Source organism: Oncorhynchus clarkii, chromosome 9 (genome assembly GCF_045791955.1).
Source record: "Oncorhynchus clarkii lewisi isolate Uvic-CL-2024 chromosome 9, UVic_Ocla_1.0, whole genome shotgun sequence".
In the NCBI taxonomy this organism is placed as follows: Eukaryota; Metazoa; Chordata; class Actinopteri; order Salmoniformes; family Salmonidae; genus Oncorhynchus; species Oncorhynchus clarkii.
In genome coordinates this window covers 37208159-37231533 of record NC_092155.1, presented here as the reverse complement: position 1 = coordinate 37231533, position 23375 = coordinate 37208159, and the positions used below count along the sequence as shown (strand labels likewise).

Below are 23375 nucleotides of genomic sequence, written 5' to 3'. Positions count from 1 at the left end.
TATAAGTCTATTTTATAGATGTGAGTAGAGGCATTTAGCCTCTCTGTGAGTCACTGACCTCCAGTTCTTGGTGTGAGGCGGTCCCTCCTCCAGCCTCATGAGGGCAAAGCGAGCAGCGCTGAGCGAGATGCCACGTATACCATCTCCCCATTCCTTCTCCGCCCTGTCACACACCACCAAGCAGAGAGTTCGAGTCAATCAACCAGTAATTAACTGAAATGTTCACTGGTACTAAGTGTGTGGGTTTAGTAACCTGTGAGTGTCAGTTACTAATGAATATAAGAACATCCCAACAGTGTTTAACCATTGTATTTGAAAATCTCCAGTTTGATTTATATTTCATTCAAATTTATTTTTGGATGGCCCATGTGTGAGAATAACATAAGTGCTGGTACATCAATATAGACTCCCTGATTTCTCAAAGCAGCCACATTAATCAGTGTGACTCAGTTAATAGAACTTGATAACCCTCTGAACAGAATCAGGATAAATTGCTAAGAAAACGGAGAAAGACAACTTTTCTCTCTAGACTCAGCCAAGTCTGTTATGGGTCTTGGCTCTGTGAAAAACCCATTTGAAAGGATACATTATTTCTTAGTTGCAATTTTTCTCTGCTTTGTAGTCCAAGGACTGGAAGCTCACTCACCCAGCGAACTCAATGTATTTGTAGATGCAGGTAGCGATCACCATGGCAACAATGGCGTAGTACCAGGAACAGATGAACATGAGTGACAGACACAAGCTCATGCCCAGGAAGGAGAGAGCCCTGTGGGGCAGAAGAACAGGAAGTCACGTCCTCAGTCTGATGTTTGTTGCTGCTAGAGTCACACCACAGCTCTGATCATAATAATGGCCAGAGATTGGAGACAGGACATCTTGTCTCTCTGTATGCTTTTGTTGTGGTCTTGCCAATAGAGGATTAATATAGGCTAAGACAAGCTCCAGATTCCCACAGTGTCTCTGGCAGACTACTCAGGTAAATAACAGCTTCCTAACAGAAACCTACTTGGCCTGGCCAGATATTCGGTGCCAGACATAAATGCTATAGTAGACTGTTTCACACCTGAGAATATTAGCACTCTTTGGTGATGATCCCACAGCTAAGAGAGAGACCAATGATGTTGAGTTGTTCAACTCACCAGTGGTAGAACTTGAAGCGCGGCCTCCAGTTGGGGGTTCTCAGCAGAGTCTGAAGGGCACAGGCCAGGTTGACAAACATGTAGCACATCAAGAAGAACCTACACAGAAATAAGAACTCAGTCAGAACAGCTGTACTTGCTACCAAGACATAACCATCTCCATAGTGTGTTTAAGGTGAAGCAAAATGAATATTAGATGTGGGATTGTCTTACATGGAGAGGATGGGGGCAACAGCGTCCAGAGATGCGATGATGATGCCGATCTCACAGATACTAGCTGTGAGAAGCAAGGCCCAGGTAGGCTCTCCGTTGGCCTTGCCATGCCCAAACACCTACAGACAATACACAACAGTGAGATACTATTAACTATTCCGAGTGGCGCAGCGGTCTAAGGCACTGCATCTCAGTGCTAGAGATGTCACTACAGAACCTGGTTTGATTCCAGGCTGTTTCACAACCGGCTGTGATTGGGGCAGTGTTTGGCCGGGGTAGGCTGTCATTGTAAATAAGAATTTGTTCTTTACTGACTTTCCTAGCTAAATAAAGGTTAAATAAAATAAAAAAAACACACATGCATCACAGCACATTGTAGTAAAAAATTGAATTGGACTGTAGGAGTTTCAGTGTCTCCTTTTCTCTCATTTAGGTCACACTGTTCCCTGCTGCAGGGTGATTAATCACTATCTACCCACAAGCTGCAGACGGTGGGTTTGGCAGGGGGGGGTAAAGACAGCTTCCATCACAGCAAGTCAACCTGAACCTGGACTATAGTAGGGCCATGCATAAGTAATCACTGCTAGCTCCTACACACTTGAGAGGTATTTAAATAGAGTGGACTTAAATTGCTCGGAACAAACAGATACATTCTCTATGTGGTATGAAAACAGTAGTAGCTGTGGTTCTGGTAATAGTATACAGTAAATTTACTATACAGATCATTACCAATGTTGTGTGTGCTTGTTCGCTGATTGACCACTCCAAGAAATAGCTGTGCTAGCGTGGTTGTGAAAGTGTGTTTTATTTGCCTTTATATGTGTGTGTGTACTCACTTTAAGAAAAGGGATGACGCTATCGCGAGAAATGGCCTGCAGGAGGCGTGGCGCTCCAGTCAAACTCTGAAGCCCAGCCCCACAGGTGGAGAAGAAGGATCCAATCACGATGACCCATGGTGACGGCCAAGCCAACGTACCAATCACAAGGTTACCGTCCACCCCCTCACCAAACCTGAGGTCAGAGTGATACATTTCTAAGTTGTCTTTTTCAATTAATGTTTTTGCTATAACAACTGGCTTCTTCCATTGCATAATTCATTCAGTATACACAACTGTTTTTTGGATTCTCAGTGTTTGGAAAGTTATTTGTTATTCTATGTTTTGTATCTGATTACATAGACAATTAGTGGGAGTATGCTAGTTACAGTCGCTAGTGAAAGTAAGTCTACACACCCCTTGACACAGTCTTCACATTTTGCTGCCTTAAAATTACATCTGAAAAAGGGATTGATGTGTTGATTGCGTATGTCTTCATGCCCCAGAGTTAATATGGAGCAAAGCCCAGGTAATAACTTACCTAACCCTGGGACAGAGTTTTATTTTTCAGCAAGACAATTATACACATTTTAATGCCAATGTCACACCAGAATGGCTTTCCAAGAGGTGGTGAGGTTTCCTGAATGGTCCAGTTTCAGTCCTCACTTTAATCTACTTGAAAATCAGAGACAAGGTTTGAATATTGCTGTCCATCAATGATTCACAACCAAATTTACTGAGCTTGATCAATTTTAACAAAAACAATGGATACATTGCCCTTAGAGTTGTGCAAGGTTGGTAAAATCTTATTCAAAATTATTCACATCTGTAATGGCTGCCAAAGCTGCTTCTACGTACTCTACGGTGTGAAAACATATGCAATTAAGACATCTATTATTATCTTTATTATTAATAATTTGGAGAAAAAAATGTCACTTTGAAAATGTGGAGTAGGTTGTGTAGATCTGTTAAAAAAAAAATGTATTCCCTTTTAAGTTTTAATTTAAGGCAGAAAAATGGGAAGACTGTGCAAGAGGTTGTAGACTTTCACTGGGCACTGTATAGTAATAATGAAGGCAGTGGATGTATAGGAGAATACTAATGACTCACTTGTCCCTCAGGACCACCCCTTCAATACAGGCCCCAAACAGGACCACTGCAGACATGTCTGAGAGAAGCAGTGAAGGAATACACCTGCAGACTGTCTCCCAAACAAAGTTAGCTGAGCGTTTACAAAAGCTCAAAGACATATACACCTAAATAAAGGATCAAATGCTTCATATGGTTTATTCAAACATTCAAACAAAGTATAGTTAATATTCCAGCGTATTATTGTCAGCAGTCCCTGAGAAAGTACCAATCAAATTTCAGCACAATGGACAGCACCGCTTCAGTAATACTGGCAGTGGACCATGTTTCAGAACCATGGACAGCTCCGCTTCCAGTAGAACTGCCAGGGGTAGTACTGTTTTTCCACATTTTGTTACGTTACCGCCTTATTCTAAAATAGATTAAATAAAAATGTTTCCTCATCAAGCTACACACAATGCCCCATAATGACAAAGTGGAAACAGGTTTTTTGACATTTTTGCAAATGTATTACAAATAAAAAACAAAATTAACATAACATTCAGACCCTTTGCTATGAGACCCAAAATTGAGCTCAAGTGCATCCTGTTTCCATTGATCATAGAGCTCCGAGACAGGATTGTCTCGAGGAAAAGATCTGGGGAAGGGTACCAAAAAATGTAGGCAACATTGAAGGTCCCCAAAAACACATTGGCCTTCATCATTCTTTAATGGAAGAAGTTTGGAACCACCAAGACTCTTCCAATAGCTGTCCGCTGACAATCAAAACTGAGCAATCGGGGGAGAAGGGCTTTGGTCAGGGAGGTGACCAAGTACCTGATGGTCACTCTGACAGACCTCCAGTGTCCCTCTGTGGAGATGGGATAACCTTCCAGAAAGACAACCTGCAGCACTCCACTAATCAGGTTTTTATTGTAGAGTGGCCAGACAGAAGCCACTTCTCAGTAAAAGGCACTTTTGGCTGCTTGGAGTTTGCCAAAAGGACTCTCAGACTATGAGAAACAAGATTATCTGGTTGGATGAAACCAAGATTTAACTCTTTGGCCTAAACGACAAGCGTCACATCTGGAGGAAACCTGGCATCATCCCTACGGTGAAGCATGGTGCTGGCAGTATCATGCTGTTGGGATATTTTTCAGCGGTAGGGACTGGGAGACTAGGCAGGAATGTGGGAAAGATGAATGAAGCAAAGTAAAGAGAGATCCTTGATAAAAATCTGCTCCAGAGCGCTCAGTACCTCAGAATGGGGTGAAGGTTCACCTTCCAATAGGATAATGATCCTAAACACACAGTCAAGACAATGCAGGAGTGGCTTCGGGACAAGTCTCTGAATGTCCTTGAATGGCCCAGCCAGAGCCCGGACTTGAAGCCGATCGAACGTCTCTGGAGAGACCTGAAAATTACTGTGCAGCGACGCTCCCCAACCAACCTGACAGGTTTTGAGAGGATCTTCAGAGAAGAATGGGAGAATACAGGTGTGCCAAGCTTGTAGCGTCATACTCAAGAAGACTCGAGGCTGTAATCGCTGCCAAAGGTTCTTTATCAAAGTACTGAGTAAAGGGTCTGAATACTTATGTAAATGTAATATTTATGTTTTTTATTTGTAATAAACTTGCAAAATTGTCTAAAGACCTGTTTTTGCTTTGTCATTACTGTGTATTGTGTGTAGATTGATGAGGGGCAAAAACTATTTAATCAATTTTAGAATAAGGATGTCGTGCAACAAAATGTGGAAAAAGTCAAGGTGTCTGAATACTTTCCGAATGCACTGTATATACTGTATTATAAACCGGGTGGTTCACGCCCTGAGATTGGTTGACAGCAGTGGTATATCAGACCGTATACCACAGGTATGACAAAACACTTATTTTTACTGCTCTAATTATGTTGGTAAACAGTTTATGATAGCAATACGGCACCTCGGTGGTTTGTGATATATGGCCAATATACCATAGGCTAAGGGCTGTGTCCAGGCACTCTGCATTGCGTCGTGCGTAAGAACAACCCTTAGCCGTGGTATGTATACTACACCCCCTCGGGCTTTATTGCTTAATTATAAACCGGGTGGTTCGAGCCCTGAATGCTGATTGGCTGAAAGGCGTGACCATCTACCACACCCCCTCACGCATTATGGCTTAAGTAAAGGATACACACTATAGAAGTCGTGGTGATGGCTGCTATGGTGCCTATGGGGATGGACTTCTGGGCATCACGCAGGTCTCCAGAGCGGTTAGAGCCAGCCATGATGCCTGGGAGGCAGAGGAACAGATACAAACAGGATTAAACAGGACCAATTCCCATCCTTCACACTTGGTGTGAAATGGCTTGCCCTCTGTTTTACACGTTTAACTTTTTTCATTACACTGTGCTAGGAAGTGCTTTTTGGAATTATGTGGTGCACATTTTCAGAAGTGAAAAAGTGGAGGCACAACAAAAAAACGAATCGAATTTTCGATAAAATACCTTAACAAAACTTATTCTTTACTTGTAGCAACTGTGTTTTTAAAAATGATCCAGCAAACGGGTGCTGTGTTCAACAAACCAGGAGCATCTCTCACAAAACATGAGTACTGATAATACTATACTGTATGTCACAGAGCAAATGTTCATACACAATGGGCATTTTATTCAGCTGTTATGCCATTGGGATGATAGTGGGAATGTGACTCATGTATTCCCCTGAATTTCTGCTGATGTGGTTTTTGGCAGAAATTCTACTTCCTCTCATTTCGCCCTATTCAGCTCCTTTTGTGTCATCAGTTGTGGAATGTATTTCTCTCTCTCTCTCTCTCTCTGCATTTGGGCCTGTGGAGAGACTCTCACGGCACTATTTGTCACCATGAAGTGGATATTACAACAGGAATAATGTTTCTCGCTGGTTTCCTTGGGTCTAGGAATGGTGCTTTTGATCTGGTATTTACTTTGAATTCATAAGGTAAGATCTTTAAATGTAATTATAATAACTTAATATAGGTTATTAGATAAATCAGGTTACTGCTTGGCTGAAACAAAAGCCTGTACCTATACTGTCCTTTTGGGATAAGCTTGACCTAGTCGGTCCCCAGCAGTGACCCCTGACCCTTGACCCAGTGACTGACCTGTTACCCAGCAGTGACTAACCTGTGACGGAGGGGAAGTAGATCCCCACCAGTAGGGTGAAGAAGCTGGTGATGTCAGCCAGGACGTAACGGTTGGAGTTGGTGATGACAGCTTCAGGGTCCTGCATGGCAGAGATCCCCCGCTTCTCCAAGAAGTCTCCCTTCTCCAGATAGTAACCAAACAGATTCTCTGTGTAGAGAGAGAGTAGAGAGAGAGTAGATGGAGAGTAGAGAGAGAGAGAGAGTAGAGAGAGAGAGAGAGTAGAGAGAGAGAGAGAGAGAGAGAGAGAGAGAGAGAGAGAGAGAGAGAGAGAGAGAGAGAGAGAGAGAGAGAGAGAGAGAAATGCACATCATAACAATTACATACCTTTTGTGGAGTACCAGTACATCGCTCTACTACAGACTACATTCGATTACAATACATTCTGAGTGGGCACCTCTTACCAGCCAGTATACCACTGCTGACCCCTGGGATACCCTGGATCTCAGAGACATTGTTGTTTGCAAAGTATTCGTCACAGGTAGCATTGAGGAACTCGGAGTCACAGAAAATCTTCCACAGTTTGGTGGTGACTGTGCCGTTGTCCCGCTCAATGACCTTGGCACAAACGTCAAATCCCTTGGAGATCAGAGTACGGTTCCCCAGGATACACACGCTGTAGGGGGTAGGACAGACATTAAATAATCATTAGCTCCTTATTTATTTAGAGGTTGGGGAAAGCACAACATAAATCAACATAAATATGCAAGGCACATGGCTTGATTGAGTGAATGAAGTAAACATTAAACAAACAAATCAAAATCCGCTGGTTGCTTTGAGTTTATGGCTAGAGACAAGGTCATCATGGTTTTGTTTGTTTGGTTTGTAAAGCTCCGAAAGCTTTAAAGCTGGAACCCTTAACTGGTGAAATTGCTATGTCTGTTTGAGATATTACAACAACAAAGAAGTTACTGCAAACAACAAATATTGTTTTTTCCCCCTCAGACATCATTGCACTAGGACAGCAGAATATGCACTGCAATTTATTTGACCACGCTGCCGAATGCTCTTCTCTTCCGTTTTCATAAACAAAACAAAAATAATAACAAATACACTGGGGTGAACAGTGGCACTGTTTCCCCTAATGTGTATTTGATCTTTAAGGGACAGTTTGAAAATTACTGGGGGAGGAGGGAGTCAGAGACCACTCAGAGGTCAGAGAAGTAAGTGAACGTCATGGTCATCTCGTTTTTGGCATGCTGGATGCCCTATGCCACAGTGGCCTGTTACATCTTTGCCAATCAAGGAACCAACTTCAGCCCTGTCATGATGACCATCCCAACCTTCTTTGCCAAGAGTGCTGCCCTCTACAACCCAGTCATTTATACTGAGTGTACAAAACATTATGAATCTGCTCTTTCCATCACGTAGACTGACCAGGTGAATCCAGGTGAACGCTATTATCCCTTATTGATGTCACTTGTTAAATTCACTTCAATCAGCACAGACGAAGGTGGAGGAGACATGATAAAGAAGGATGTTTAAACCTTGAGATAATTGAGAGATTGATTGTGTCTGTGTGCTATTCAGTGGGTGATTGAGCAAGACAAGAGATTTAAGGGCCTTTGAACGGGGTATGGTACGTAGTAGGTGCAAAAACGCACCGGTTTGTATCAAGAACTGCAACGCTGCTGGATTTTTCTCTTTCCCATGAGTATCAAGAATGGTTCACCACCAAAGGACATCCAGCCAACTTGACACAACTGTGGGGAGCATTGGAGTCAACATGGGCCAAAAAAGGGTGCAACTCAATATTAGGAATGTGTTCTTAATGTTTTATACACTCAGGTGTTCTTAATGTTTTTTAAATTCAGTTACTAGGGTGGAGGGTGGTCCAAAATAGTTTAAAAAAAAAAAGCTTTTGGGAGGATTTAGTGTGTGTTTTTATTCGGCATGGGAGGGTAGTGCATTTTCCTCCTGGTTTACATTGACTATTTTGCAGGCTTTACTATATAATAGATTCCATCTTAGGCAAATTTCCTCATCTGCTTCCCTTATGCACTATGCTAACTATACCACATGTCAATATAGTCTATATTGTCCTCTATCCACCATTCATAGTGGCAGAAGTGGTAGGTGGATTGTTTGTCCAGATCTGCAATAGGCTAACTAGCAATCATACCACACATAAATCATTTAAGCTGCCCCAATTTTATAGACAGTGGGGCAAAAAAGTATTTAGTCAGCCACCAATTGTACAAGTTCTCCCACTTAAAAAGATGAGAGAGGCCTGTAATTTTCATCATAGGTACACTACTATGACAGACAAAATGAGAAAAAAAATCCAAAAAATCACATTGTAGGATTTTTTATGAATTTATTTGCAAATTATGGTGGAAAATAAGTATTTGGTCACCTACAAACAAGCAAGATTTCTGGCTCTCACAGACCTGTAACTTCTTCTTTAATAGGCTCCTCTGTCCTCCACTCATTACCTGTATTAATGGCACCTGTTTGAACTTGTTATCAGTATAAATTCACCTGTCCACAACCTCAAACAGTCACACTCCAAACTCCACTATGGCCTGATCACCTATTCTCTGTTGTCCTGCACTTGACTTGAATGATCAGCAGCGAAAACCCTGACATAATTCCACATCCACCATGGAGTCAGCAGGAGCAGGTAGCCCGGTCAGAGGAGTCGAGGAGCGCGTCTGAGAATACTCGGCGATGCTGCAACATCTCGGCATCACGATGGATTGCGTTGTCCAGTCCATGGACTGCTGGGAGAGACAGGGACTCTCCAGCTCCTCGACCAGCACAAACGGGGTTACCTCTACCCGTCCCTCCTGGATCCAGTCCCAGTGGGATGCGTCTCTCCCTTCCCAGGGAGTATGATGGGACGACAGCACGGTGCCAGGGGTTCCTATTACAGCTGGACCTATACCTGGCCACCGTTCACCCAGCTCCCTCGGGAAGGGAGAGGTTGTCCGCCCTCATCTCATGCCTCTCGGGGAGAGCTCTGTAAACTCCGTGTGGGGAGAAGGAGAAGCGGCGTTGGATCACCTTGAGAAGTTCACCCGCCGCTTCTGGGCAGTCTTCGACCATCCGCCCTAGGGTAGAGTGGCAGGGGAACGGCTCTTCCACCTGAGGCAGGGGACGAGGAGCACCCAGGAGTTCACCCTGGAATTTTGGACCTTGGCAGCCGGAGCAGGATGGAACGACAGACTCCCTAAATTCTATCAGCATATTGATTGTGCTACCAGGGCTTGTAAAACCCTGGATCATTGATATTCTAACTTCCGCGACGCATATAAGGCCCTCCCCCGCCCTCTTTTTGGAAAAGCTGATCACGACCCCATTTTGTTGCTCCCAGCCTATAGACAGAGACTAAAACAGGAAGCTCCCGTTCAACGCTGGTCCGACCAATCTGATCCCACGCTTCAAGATTGCTTCGATCACGTGGATTGGGATATGTTCTGCACTGCGTCAAACAACAACATTGACAAATACGCTGATTCGGTGAGCAAGTTTATTAGCAAGTGCATCAGCAATGTCGTACCCACAGCAACAATTTACCTGTTTGGGGTAGCAGGCAGCATTTTCACTTTTGGATAAATAGCGTGCCCAAACTGAACTGCCTCCTACTCCTTCCCAGATCCTAATATATGCATAGTATTATTAGTATTGGATAGAAAACACTCTGAAGTTTCTAAAACTGTTTGAATCATGTCTTTGAGTATAACAGAACTTATTTAGCAGGCAAAATCCCGAGGACAGACGATTCAGATTTAAACATTTTTAGATAAAAAAAAATCACTGTCTTTTCAATAGATTTTCATGGGGAATCCAGAATTCTAATCTACTTTCCTGCAGTTCCTACCGCTTCCACTTGATGTCACCAGTTTGTAGAAACAAATTTCCTTTGTGTAATGAAGAAGTACCATAGCTCAGAACGAGAGCCACTTCATGTGTACATTTTGATAGAGGCACGTAACCAGAAAAGTAGCGTCAGTTTGTTTTGCTCCTGTATTGAACACAGATCATCCCGTCTTCAATTTGATCGATTATATACGTTTAGAAATACCTAAAGTTGTATGACAAAAGTAGTTTGAAAGGTTTTGGCAAAGTTGACAGGTAGTAGTGACGTTGCGTAAGTTGGAAGTGGTGTTTTTCTGGATCAAACGCGGCAAATAAATTGACATTTTGGATATGTATCGACGTAATTAATCGAACAAAAGGACATTTTGTGATGTTTATGGGACATATAGGATTGCCAACAAAAGAAGCAGGCATGATTTATATTTTATTTCTGCGTTTTGTGTCGCGCCTGCAGAGTTGAAATATGCTACTCTCTCATTGTTTACTGTTGTGCTATCATCAGAAAATAGCATCTTATGCTTTCGCCGAAAAGCCTTTTTGAAATCTGACAAATTAAAGTGTAGCTTTAATTTGATATCTTGCATGTGTAATTTAATGAAAGTTAGATTTTTATAGAAATGTATTTGAATTTGGCGCTCTGCATTTTCCCTGGCTATTGGCTATGCGGGACACAAGCATCCCCTCTACTCCAGAGAGGTTAAAACATTCCCAAACTAGAAACTGCGGATTGATGGCAGCATTCGTGCGAAACTGAAAGTGCGAACCACTGCTTTTAACCAGGGCAAGGTGACCGGAAACATGACCGAATACAAACATTGCCTCTGCAAGGCAATTAAACAAGGTAAGTGTCAGTATAGAGACAAACTAGACTCGCAATTCAAGGGCTCAGACACAAGAGGTATGTGTCAGGGTCTACAGTCAATCACGGATTACAAAAAGAAAACCAGCCCCGTCGCGAACTAGGATGTCTTGCTCCCATACAGACTAAACAACTTCTTTGCTCGCTTTGAGGACAATACAGTGCCAATGACACGTCCCGCTATCAAGACCTTTGGATTCTCCTTCACTGCAGCCGAAGTGAGTAAAACATTTAAACGTGTTAACCCTCGCAGGGCTGCAGGCCCAGAGAGCATCCCCAGCCGCGTCCTCAGAGCATGCGATGACCAGCTGGCTGGTGTGTTTACGGACATATTCAATCAATCCTTATCCCAGTCTGCTGTTCCCACATACTTCAAGAGGGCCACCATTGTTCTTGTTCCCAAGAAAGCTAAGGTAACTGAGCTAAACGACTACCGCCCCGTAGCACTCACTTCCGTCATCATGAAGTGCTTTGAGAGACTAGTCAAGGACCATAACACCTCCACCCTACCTGACACCCTAGACCCACTCCAATTTACTTACCGCCCCAATAGGTCCACAGACGATGCAATCGCAACCACACTGCACACTGCCCTAACCCATCTGGACAAGACGAATACCTATGTGAGAATGCTGTTCATCGACTACAGCTTAGCATTTAACACCATAGTACCCTCCAAACTCATCATCAAGCTCGAGATGCTGGGTCTCGCCCTGCCCTGTGCAACTGTGTACTGGACTTCCTGATGGGCAGGCCCCTGGCAGTGAGGGTAGGTAACAACATCTCCACCCCGCTGATATTCAACACTGGGGCCCCACAAGGGTGCGTTCTGAGCCTTCTCCTGTACTCCCTGTTCACCCACGACTGTGTGCCATGCACGCCTCCAACTCAATCATCAAGTTTTCAGACGACACTACAGTGGTAGGCTTGATTACCAACAACAACGAGACGGCCTACAGGGAGGAGGTGAGGGCCCCCGGAGTGTGGTGTCAGGAAAATAACCTCACACTCAACGTCAACAAAACAAAGGAGACGATTGTGGACTTCAGGAAACAGCAGAGGGAGCACCCCCCTATCCACATCGACGGGACAGTAGTGGAGAGGGTAGTAAGTTTTAAGTTCCTCGGCGTACACATCATGGACAAACTGAATTGGTCCACCCACACAGACAGCGTTGTGAAGAAGGCGCAGCAGCGCCTCTTCAACCTCAGGAGGCTGAAGAAATTTGTTTTGTCACCAAAAGCGCTGACAAACTTTTACAGATGCACAATCGAGAGGATCCTGTCGGGCTGTATCACCGCCTGGTACGGCAACTGATCCTCCCACAACCGGAAGGCTCTCCAGAGGGTCGCGAGGTCTGCACAACGCATCACTGAGGGCAAACTACCTGCCCTCAGTAAACTACCTGCCCACCTACACCACCCGATGTCACAGGAAGGCCATAAAGATCATCAAGGACAACAACCACCCGAGCCACTGCCTGTTCACCCCGCTATCATCCAGAAGGTGAGGTCAGTACAGGTGCATCAAAGCAGGGACCGAGACACTGAAAAACAGCTTCTATCTCAAGGCCATCAGACTGTTAAACAGCCACCACTAACATTGAGTGGCTGCTGCCATACATGTAAAACATGTATCACTAGCCACTTTAAACTATGCCACTTTTATGTTTACATACCATACATTACTCATCTCATATGTATATACTGTTCTCGATACCATCTACTGCATCTTGCCTATGCCGTTCTCTACCATCACTCATTCATATATCTTTATGTACATATTCTTCATCCCTTTAAACTTGTGTGTATAAGGTAGCTGTTGTGAAATTGTTTGGTTAGATTAGTCGTTGGTTATTACTGCATTGTCGCAACTAGAAGCACAAGCATTTCGCTACACTCGCATTAACATCTGCTAACCATGTGTATGTGACAAATACAATTTGATTTGATTTGACCACTACAGATGCAGCCTGCGCGAGGACTTCCATTGGGAGTTGGACTGCAGGGATCCCACCATCACCTTTGACCAACTGGTGGATCTGTCCATTCGGTTGGATAACCTGCTGGTCACCTGAGGATGTCCAGAGATGGCTCTGTTGGTTCTAGCTTCCATTACCACCGCTCCGGTGCCAATGGAGCTGGGAGGGGCTGCCCTTAGGGAGGCTGGAGGAGGGGCCTTCACGTGCACCATCTGTGGCCGCAGAAGGCACACTGCCGGTCAGTGCCGGGTTGGTACCTCTGGGAGTCGAGGCAGCAGGCAGGGCTCTCTGGTGTCACCCCAAATGAGTCTGCACCACTCTCATCCAGAGTCCTCTGTTGTGCACCTGTTTGTACCGGTTTGCTTTCCTGAATTTTCCCCGCATTATCAATATAAGGCGCTCGTCGATTCAGGCTGGGAATTTTATCGACAGAGCGTTCGCCCTTAGTTTAGGGATCTACATTATTCCTGTGGTTAGACGCTTCCCGGTACACGCTCTGGGATAGTCGACCATTAGGGTCCGGGTTAATCAGGGAATCCACCATCTCCCTGACCGTGGTAACGCAGGGGGGTCACGAGGAGAGAATCAGTCTCTTCCTCATTGACTCTCCTTCATTTCACCTGGTACTAGGCCTTCCCTGGTTGGTTCGTCATGACCCCACCAATCCATGGCAACAGAGGGCTCTCACGGGGTGGTCGCGAGAGTGCTCGGGGAGGTGTGTAGGGGTTCCCGTTGGTGCTACCACGGTGGTAAGTCCAGACCAGGTCTCACCGTGCTCATTCCCCCAGAATATGTCGATTTGGCTCTCAACTCCTCCAAAAAGGCAACTTAATTACCACCCCATCGACGGGGAGATTGTGCGATAAAACTCCTGGTAGACGCTACATTTCCCAGGAGTAACATGTATCCCCTGTCGCAAGTGGAGACGGTGGCTATGGAGACATATGTCTCTGAATCCCTGCGTCAGGGGTACATTCGGTCCTCCACTTCACCCGCCTCCTTGAGTTTATTTTTCGTGAAGAAGAAGGAGGGAGGTCTGTGCCCGTGCATTGGCTATCGAGGTCTAAATCAAATCACGGTGAGGTACAGTTAACCACTACCTCTCATCGACACGGCGATTGAGTCAATGCACAGGGCGCGCTTCTTCACTAAACTGGATCTCAGGAGCGCTTACAACCTGGTGCGTATCCGGGAGGGAGACGAGTGGAAGACGGCGTTTAGTACCACCTCAGGGCATTATGAGTACCTCGTCATGCCGTACGGGTTTTCCAATCCTTTGTAGACGAAAATTTCAGGGAGCTGCACGGGCAGGGTATAGTGGTATATATTGATGGCATTCTGATATACACTGCTACACGCGCCGAGCATGTGTCCTTGATACGCAGGGTACTTGGGCGACTGTTGGACCATGACCTGTACGTCAAGGCTAAGAAATGCCTGTTCTTTCAGCAGGCCGTCTCCTTCCTAGGGTATCGCATTTCCACATCAGGGGTGGAGATGGAAAGTGACCGCATTTCAGCCTTGCGTAATTGGCCGACTCCCACCACGGTAAAGGAGGTGCAGCAGTTTTTTAGGGTTTGCCAATTACTACTGGAGATTTATCAGGGGTTTTAGCCAGGTGGCTGCTCCCATTACCTCACTGTTGTACGCTTGCAGTGGTCGGCTGAGGCGGACAGTGCTTTTGGGCACCTAAGGGCTCTGTTTACCTCAGCTCCCGTGCTGGCCCATCCGGATCCAGCTTTGGCGTTCATAATGGAGGTGGACGCGTCCGAGGCTGGGATAGGAGCCGTGCTCTCTCAGCGCTCGGGTACGCCACCAAAAGCTCCGCCCCTGTGCATTCTTCTTGCAGAAACTCAGCCCGGCGGAGCGGAACTATGATGTTGGGGACTGGGAGCTGTTTGCTGTGGTTAAAGCTTTGAAGGCGTGGAGACATTTGCTTGAAGGGGCTAAACACCCTTTCCTCATCTGGACTGACCCCTGCAACCTGGAGTACATCCAGGCAGAGAGGAGACTGAATCCTCATCAGGCAAGGTGGGCCATGTTTTTCACTCGTTTTGTGTTTACCCTGTCATACAGACCAGGTTCCCAAAATGTGAAGGTAGACGCACTGTCCCGGCTGAATGACACAGAGGAGCGGCTCATGGATCAGACTCCCATACTCCCGGCCTCCTGCCTGGTAGTGCCGGTCGTGTGGTAGGTGGACGTGGACATTGAGCAGACGTTACGTACAGAGCCCGCTCCCCTTCAGTGTCCCGTCAGGCGTCTGTATGTTCCATCTCCTGCCCGTGACCAGTTCTATTGAGCCCACACGTCACCCTCCTCTGGTCATCCGGGGATCGGTTGGACGGTGCGCTGTCTGAGTGGGAAGTACTGGTGGCCTACCTTGGCAAAGGACGTGAGAGTTTATGTTTCCTCCTGCTCGGTGTGCGCCCACTGTAAGGCCCCTAGACACCTGCCCAGAGGTAAGCTACAACCCTTACCCTTTCCACAATGGCCTTGGTCACACCTGTCGGTCGATTTTCTGACCGATCTTCCCTCACAGGGAAACACATGAGTCCTGTTGTCTCCTCCATCTGTCCAGCCTCCCTACGGCCCTACAGACTGTGGAGGCCTTGTTTACACATGTCTTCTGGCACTACTGGGTGCCTGAGTATATAGTGTCTGATCGCGATCCCCAGTTCACTTCGAGAGTCTGGAGGGCGTTCATGGAACATCTGGGGGTCTCGATCAGACTCACCTCAGGTTTTCACCCCGAGAGTAATGGGCAGGTGGAGAGAGTGAACCAGGATGTGGGCAGGTTTCTGCGGTCTTGTTTATTGCCAGGACCGGCCGGGGGAGTGGGCGGCGTTCGTGCCCTGGGCCGAGATGGCGCAGAACTCGCTCCGCCACTCCTCCACTAACCTCTCCCCCTTTCAGTGGGTATTGGGATACCAGCCGGTTATGGCGCCTTGGCATCAGAGTCAGACCGAGGCTCCTGCGGTGGACGACTAGTTCAGGCGCGCGGAGGAGACATGGGAAGCCGCCCCTGTTCACCTCAAGCAGGCTGCGCTGTGGCAAAAAACCAGCGCGGACCTTCACCACAGTGAGGCCCAAAAGCTGGGCCCGCGGTTTGTGGGGCCATTCAAAATCCTGAGGAGAGTGAACGAGGTATGTTACAGGTTACAGCTTCCCCCCGATTACCATATTAACCCCTCGTTCCATGTGTCTCTCCTCACGCTGGTGGTGGTTGGTCCGCTCCAGGAGTCTGAGGTAAGGGAGGTTCCTCTGCCCCCTCTGGACATCGAGCTTACTCCGTTCGTCCCATCCTGGATACGAGGCGTCGGGAGGGGGGCCTTCAGTACCTCGTGGAGTGGGAGGAGCACGGTCCGGAGGAGAGGTGCTGGGTTCCGGTGGCGAACGTGTTGGACCCTGAAATGCTGCAGGCGTTCCACCGTCCCCGGCCTGATCGCCCTGCGCCTCGCCCTCCGGGTCGTCCCCGAGTCAGCTGCGTGTCAATTCCTCTGTTCCCCCCATGTCTTTGTGTGGAATTGTTTTTGTTTTGTGTTTATTGTATCGAGCCAGTCTGGTTTTTTCACCCTGGGCATTGCTTGTACCCTATTGGGGAAATTTTTGTGAAACTTATGGTTGTATTCTTGACGGTATTTTGTGCTTGTCACTTTTGCCGGTTGGCTTGAATTGTAGCTGTTTGCGCCCGTCTGTTATTTCTCTTGGAAAATAAAGTCTCCTGATCACCTATCTCTGCTCTCTTGCACTTGACTCGAATGACCAGCAGCGAAAACCCTGACACTCGTGTTTCTCTATTCTGACTATTAACTCTAGAAAAGCTGGGCATCGAGCAATGTGTTCTGAGCCAAAGTCAAAACAATCAAATAAATGCGTCATTAACTGTAAAAAAAATCTAAAAACACCACAATTCAAGTGTTATACAACATCATAAAGAAATTAATTTTAATTTTGTTAAGGGAGGACTTTAGAAGCATAAAAAATGAATACATTTTATTTCAAAAGAACATAAAATTATAGTTGTATTATGTTACTAGTCTGCTTTAGTGGCCTATGGCTATACTTCTGCAAGTTCTCACTTGTAGAATGCATGGAAAAACAGATGTAATATTCTACAAAAAGTGATATTTTGAAATAGAGCGCATCCCTTACTTTTAAGAGTTGTTTGGCAAATGAACAGTACCAGTCAAAAGTTTGGACACACCTACTCATTCAAGGGTTTTTCTTTATTTTTACTATTTTCTACATTGTAGAATAATAGTGAAGACGTAAAAACTATAATAACACAAATGGAATCATGTATTAACCAAAAAAGTGCTGATCAAATAAAAATATATTTTATATTTGAGATTCTTCGAAGTAGCCACCCTTTGCCTTGATGACAGCTTTTCACACTATTGGCATTCTCTCAAACAGCTTAATGAGGTAGTCAGCTGGAATGCATTTCAATTAACAGGTGTGCCTTGTTAAAAGTTATTTTGTGGAATGTATTTCCTTCTTAATGCATTTGAGCCAATCAGATGTGTTGTGACAAGGTAGGGGTGGTATACAAAAGATAGCCCTATTTGGTAAAATACCAAGTCCATATTATGGCAAGAACAGCTCAAACAAGCAAAGTGAAACGACAGTCCATCATTACTTTAAGACATGATGATCAGTCAACATGGAAAAGTTCAAGAAATGTTAAAGTTTCTTCAAGCGCAGTCACAAAAACCATTCAGCGCTATGATGAAACTGTCTCTCATGAGGACTGCCACAGGAAAGAACAACCCATCCTCTGCTGCAGAGGATAAGTTCATTAGAATTACCAGCCTCAGAGATTGCAGCACACTTAACCAGCATGGCTACCACAGCATTCTGCAGCGATACGTCATTCCATCTGGTTTGCGTTTAGTGGGATTATCAATTGTTTTTCAATAGGACAATGACTCAACACACCTCCAGGCTTTGTAAGGGATATTTGAACAAGAAAGGGAGTGATGGAGTGCTTTATCAGATGACCTTGCCTCCACAATCACCCGACCTCAACCCTTTTGATATGGTTTGGTGTGAGTTGGACTGCAGAGTGAAGGAAATGCTATCCAACAATTGCTGAGCATATTTTGGAACTCCTTCAAGACTGTTGGAAATTAATTCCAGGTGAAGCTGGTTGAGATAATGCCAAGAGTGTGCAAAGCTGTCATCAAGGCACAGGGTGGCTACTTTGAAGAATCTCAAAAAATATATATATTTTGATTTGTTTAACACTATTTTTTACTGTTTTCTACATTGTAGAATAATAGTGAAGACATCAAAACTATGAAATACGACAAATGGAGTCATGTAGTAACCAAAAAAAGAAAAATCCTTGAATGAGTAGGTGTGTCTGTCACACCCTGATCTGTTTAACCTGTCTTTGTGCTTGTCTCCACCCCCCTCCAGGTGTCACCAATCTTCTTCATTATCCCCAGTGTATTTATACCTGTGTTCTCGGTTTGTCTGTTGCCAGTTCGTCTTGTCTTGTCAGATCTTACCAGTGTGTTTTCCCAGCTCCCTGCTTTCTCAAGTTCTGTTCCCTAGTTTCCCTAGTTCTGACCATTCTGCCTGACCTGACCCCGAGCCTGCCTGTTGAGCTCTACCTGCTTGACTGACCCGTTTACGAACTTCTGTCTGTCCTTACCCCGAGCCTGCCTGCTGTTCTTTACCTTATTGTCTCTACCCTGGATTACAGACCTCTGCCTGCCTTTGACCTATCTTTTGCCTGCCCCCTGTTTGGGTCAATAAATCTGTTACTCTAGCTGTCTGCATCTGGGTCTTATTCTGAGTTCTTATAGTGTCCAAACTTTTGACTTGTACTGTATGTGTTTAAGAAACCTTGTAAGAACCTGCTCTTTCCATTATGAAATCAAAACGTCTTACCTCCATGAAGGATAATTTGAAAAAGTTGGTAAGCCCTGTTGTCTTCTTTGTCAATTACCCACGCTGTTCTGCTATCTCTTCATTCACATTTTAGCGCCCGGCTCTGCAGACGCGCGCAAGGAGTGTGGATGAAATGATTGAATAACATGTGCATGTCAATTTATTTTGGAACGCTCGTACAAGCAACGTGTTGTTGAAATCCAAACAAATAAAATATTATTTGTCTCGTGCTTTGTAAACAACAGGTGTTGACTAACAGTGAAATGCTTACTTACTGGCCTTTCCCAACAACGCAGAGAGAACTTTTTGAAATAATAGCACAATAATAACATGAGGAATAAATACACAATGAGTAACTTGGCAATATACTCATGTTCGAGTAACGAGTCAATGTGCAGGAGTACGAGGTGTTTGAGGTAGATATGTACACATAGGTAGGGATATGGCGACCAGGCAACAGGGTAGATGATAAACATTAGTAGAAGCAGCATATGTGATGAGTTAAAAGAGTTAGTGCAAAAAGGGTCAATGCAGATAGTCTGGGTAGCTTTAATTGGATAACCATTTGACAGTCTTATGGCTTGGGGGTGGAAACTTTTGAGGGTCCTGTTGATTCCGGACTTGGTGCATTGGTACCGCTTGCCGTGCAGTAGCAGAAAGAACAGACTATGACTTGGGTAGCTGGAGACAATTTTTAGGACCTTCCTTTGATGGTGCAGCTGTATAACTTGCTGAATTTTTTCAGTCCTCCTGAGTGGGAAGAGCCTTTGTCGTGCCTTCTTCATGACTGTGTTGGGGTGTGTGGACCTTAGTGATATTGACACTGAGGGACTTGAAGCTCTCATAATGCTCCACTACAGCCCATCAATGTGGATGGGGGTGTGCTCGGCCCTCCATTTCCTTTAGTCCACGATCAGCTCCTTTGTCTTGCTGATGTTAATGGTGAGGTTGTTGTCCTGGCACCACACTGCCAGGTCACTAACCTTCTCTGTATAGGTCGTCTCATCGTCATTGGTGTTCAGCTCAACCACCGTTGTGTCGTCAGCAAACTTAATGATGGTGTTGGAGTCGTGTGCGGCCATGAGTGAACAGGGAGTGCAGGAGGGGACTTTGCACGCACCCCTGAGGGGCCCCCATGTTGAGGGTCATTGTCTGGTTTGGGTGTAAGTGAGCAACAGCAGGAAAACGTTTTGGAAGCACCAATGTGTATGGGAGAGCATGTAAAGGACACCAGCATGCACCAGCACAAGGCTCAGGTCAAACTTACGGGAAAACAGGGGGTTCAAAGGCCGTCTTGATGACCCCAGCATAGACAGCCAGGATGGACAGAATGACGCAGGCCAGGAAGACCAGAGCCAGCTTGTTGACATATTTGACCCCCACAAACACCACCGTGGCCATGAAACTGAGCACAATGGTGCCGTATACACGCATGTTGTTCAGCATCGCTGCCTCCATATCAGCACCCTCCAGACCCTCCATCTTAAAAATGGCTGCCTGGGGGAGGATGTAGATCTGGAGAAGGGAAAGATGGAGGAAGAGAGAGAAAGGGAGGTGGAGGGAAAAGGAGAGAGGAAGAGAAAAGAGAGTAAGAATAGGATGGAGGGAGAGAAAGGGTGTGTTAAAAATGACATGGTGGGACGAGGATGGAGGGAGAGTGGGAGCGAGCGACAGAAAAGGATGAGGAGAAAAAAGGAAGCAGGGAGTGAGTGAGAGGGTGTGGGAATAGATATCAGATATTATCTCAAACATTGGAAAAATCATATAAATGTATGGGATAATGGATTTCTTTTATATCATTATAATGGCACAGACAAGGCACTAACAAATGAACAGTTTGCTGTGAGTGTGACAGCTTGCTTGATTAATCAATTATAATTTAGATATTATCAGGAATTGCAACAGCTTTTCATATTTGTCTAAAATGAAAATATATCAACATAATTGATTGTATTTCATGGATACTTTTTGGCATAATCTATTGCACCACAATCTGTAGGCAGAAGAACAAACATCTTCTTCCTGCATTCATCAATGTTGCATGTGGTCTCGCCCCCAAAATAAAACGCCAGACACAAGGCACAGGGGGAAAGAAAACAGATAGCAAACAAAACAATAAAATAATAGCAATCATCTTTCCTTACCAGCAGAAGTTCGATGGCACCAAGGATGTACATTGCACCTGCAAAAGTTGTTCCTAGGTAGAAGCAAATTCCGACAGCTCCGCCAAACTCAGGGCCAAGGGAACGGGAGATCATGTAGTAGGAGCCTCCGGCTGAAAGACACAAACACAAACACAGCCATTGGCATTCCTCTTTTGCTCAATATTGTTTTCAATGATAAACCCCAGGTCTGCACAACCAGTAAGTCTAAAGACTTCGGGTTTGAACATGCAGAAGTAGTAGTTTGTCAACAGAAATATAGTGCTGCATAGACATTGCTTAGGCATGTTAGAGCTTATCAGGAAAAAAGCCCTAGCCTTTCTATACAGTATCATGACTCTATGGATAGGCACAGAATAGTTTGAGTTTCCGAATAGAAATAGAAAGGTTTCTGATGTTTCACACTTTCACACTTTCATACTTTGTACAGATGATAGAAGGGGTACTAGTACAGTGTGGTTCTGGTTTAGCCATGCTAGCATTAACTGTCCTATCACAGAACAGAGAAATATCAGATGTGAAAACCTAACTGGTTGGGGAAAAAACAACAAGATTGCCATGCGTCACCCAGACCGTCCATTCATGCACGCACCAAGGTGTGCCTGTGACACACACTCACCTGGCACCACTCCATTTGTTGCGATGGCACTCATGGAGATAGCTGTCAGCATGGTCTGAGAGGAGGCAGAGGGGAGATAGCACTATTTTAAAAATGGAGCAGTTCCATCTGTTTTAGCCCACAGCTGCAGAGTGCTGATTCTTAGTGAAACAGTGTAAGGCAAGGCACCACACCCGAACAAAGGAATTATAGTCCTTTAATCATATCACAGTCCACTTTTACCAGTTGAATGTGGACACAAATATAATGCTTTTTTTCTTCACCCTGAATGATGTCAGCCTTTTGGTTTCATTTTGTTAAGACACTCCAGGACATACACATAGGAGATTGTGGATAATTATGTTTTTCATCTTCATTTCAATTGCACTTTGGGTGCTTTTAAAAAAAAAGAAAATGTAATCTAGAATAAAACTTTTACATCATACCAACAATTCCCTAAGTGTAAGTCTGGAGAACGTGTCTAGTGATATATACATAACCTTTGATGAATGCAGATGGTTCTGAGGCTGAGAAAAAGGATTTGGCATGTGGGAAGAGTCTGCCTTTTGGAAAATGGCCGTTAAAGATAAGTACACTAAATTTAGACTACCAAATGCCAAACACCAATTTAGACCCAATCCCCATCGCTCCAAACAAAGTTGCTATAACATTCTCCATGAAATGATGTGTGATTCAATGTAGTGAGCTTTGAAGTTATGCATGCATGTCCATTTACAGGTGGTGACACTTCAATACATTTTTATGAGAGTAGTATAATTAAGGAACAAAAGTATACACTTTCATAAACTTTTTGACATTTTTACTTCTATTTTTTTAAATACTAATGTTAATGGACCAAAATACCCCAAAATCTCAAAATTGTAATTTTAGCCTGTGGTGCCTGACCTTAATACTATATTGTTTGTGATGAATATGTATGAATATGAACTTTGGAAGGATGGTTCCAAACAGTTTCTTAGCTATTTGGCTGATGATCGATCATGACAACATACACAATGCAACCTTGAACTAAACTGACGCCTCATCAATCTAATCAACATCCCTGATGGAAGAAAATAGAGATCACAGTAATCAATAGTTTCAGAATTTATATCTAAGGTGTGAATAATCTGCAGGTTTGACATAAAAGTTTCCCTTAACCACAGATCTAGGATCAGATGACACTACCTCCAAATAACCATACCCGTTCGATGGGTGAAAAAATAGCAGACTCTGGATCAGTGGTTTATGTATACCTAATCTGTGTTGCTTATTTAATCTGCCCTTTCAGCTGGGTCCCAAAGCCCCAGAGGAGAAAAGGGCATCAGCTAAATAAAGGATTAATCATTTATATGTTTGGGCAGGCAGACCAACCATCTCTGCTAAAGCTCAGTGCAGGTAGGGCATTTCACAAAACCACAAGGTAGAATGAAAATGAGGAGAGAGAGAGGGGGAGAGGCAGGAAGACAGAGAGGGCAGGAAGGGGGTGAGAATGGAGAGTGGAGAGAGAATGAAAGGGACAGATATGGAGAGAGGTGGGAAAAGAAGGAGGGAGAATTAGGCTCGTAAGAATGGAATCATGAGAGATAGAGCATGAGAGGAGTAGAAGGGTGCCTGTGAGAGGGGAAAGGTGACAGTAAATTAACAAGACGGAAGAG

The 23375-nt window shown here is 44.8% G+C and overlaps 1 protein-coding gene across 2 annotated transcripts in view; it reads right to left on the bottom strand.

The window, feature by feature from the left end:
- Positions 1-23375, bottom strand: part of LOC139416242 (solute carrier family 12 member 5-like) — a 94258-nt gene that overhangs the window by 9910 nt on the left and 60973 nt on the right. For both annotated transcript variants that reach the window (XM_071164672.1, XM_071164673.1), the window contains exons 5-16: positions 21739-21793; positions 21102-21232; positions 20225-20472; positions 6799-7010; positions 6377-6544; positions 5407-5505; positions 3278-3335; positions 2189-2363; positions 1353-1471; positions 1140-1238; positions 647-766; positions 59-163 (exon numbers count right to left, since the gene is read on the bottom strand). In XM_071164672.1, the coding sequence (XP_071020773.1) occupies positions 59-163; positions 647-766; positions 1140-1238; positions 1353-1471; positions 2189-2363; positions 3278-3335; positions 5407-5505; positions 6377-6544; positions 6799-7010; positions 20225-20472; positions 21102-21232; positions 21739-21793 (1589 nt within the window). The remainder of the gene's footprint in view (positions 1-58; positions 164-646; positions 767-1139; positions 1239-1352; positions 1472-2188; positions 2364-3277; positions 3336-5406; positions 5506-6376; positions 6545-6798; positions 7011-20224; positions 20473-21101; positions 21233-21738; positions 21794-23375) is intronic.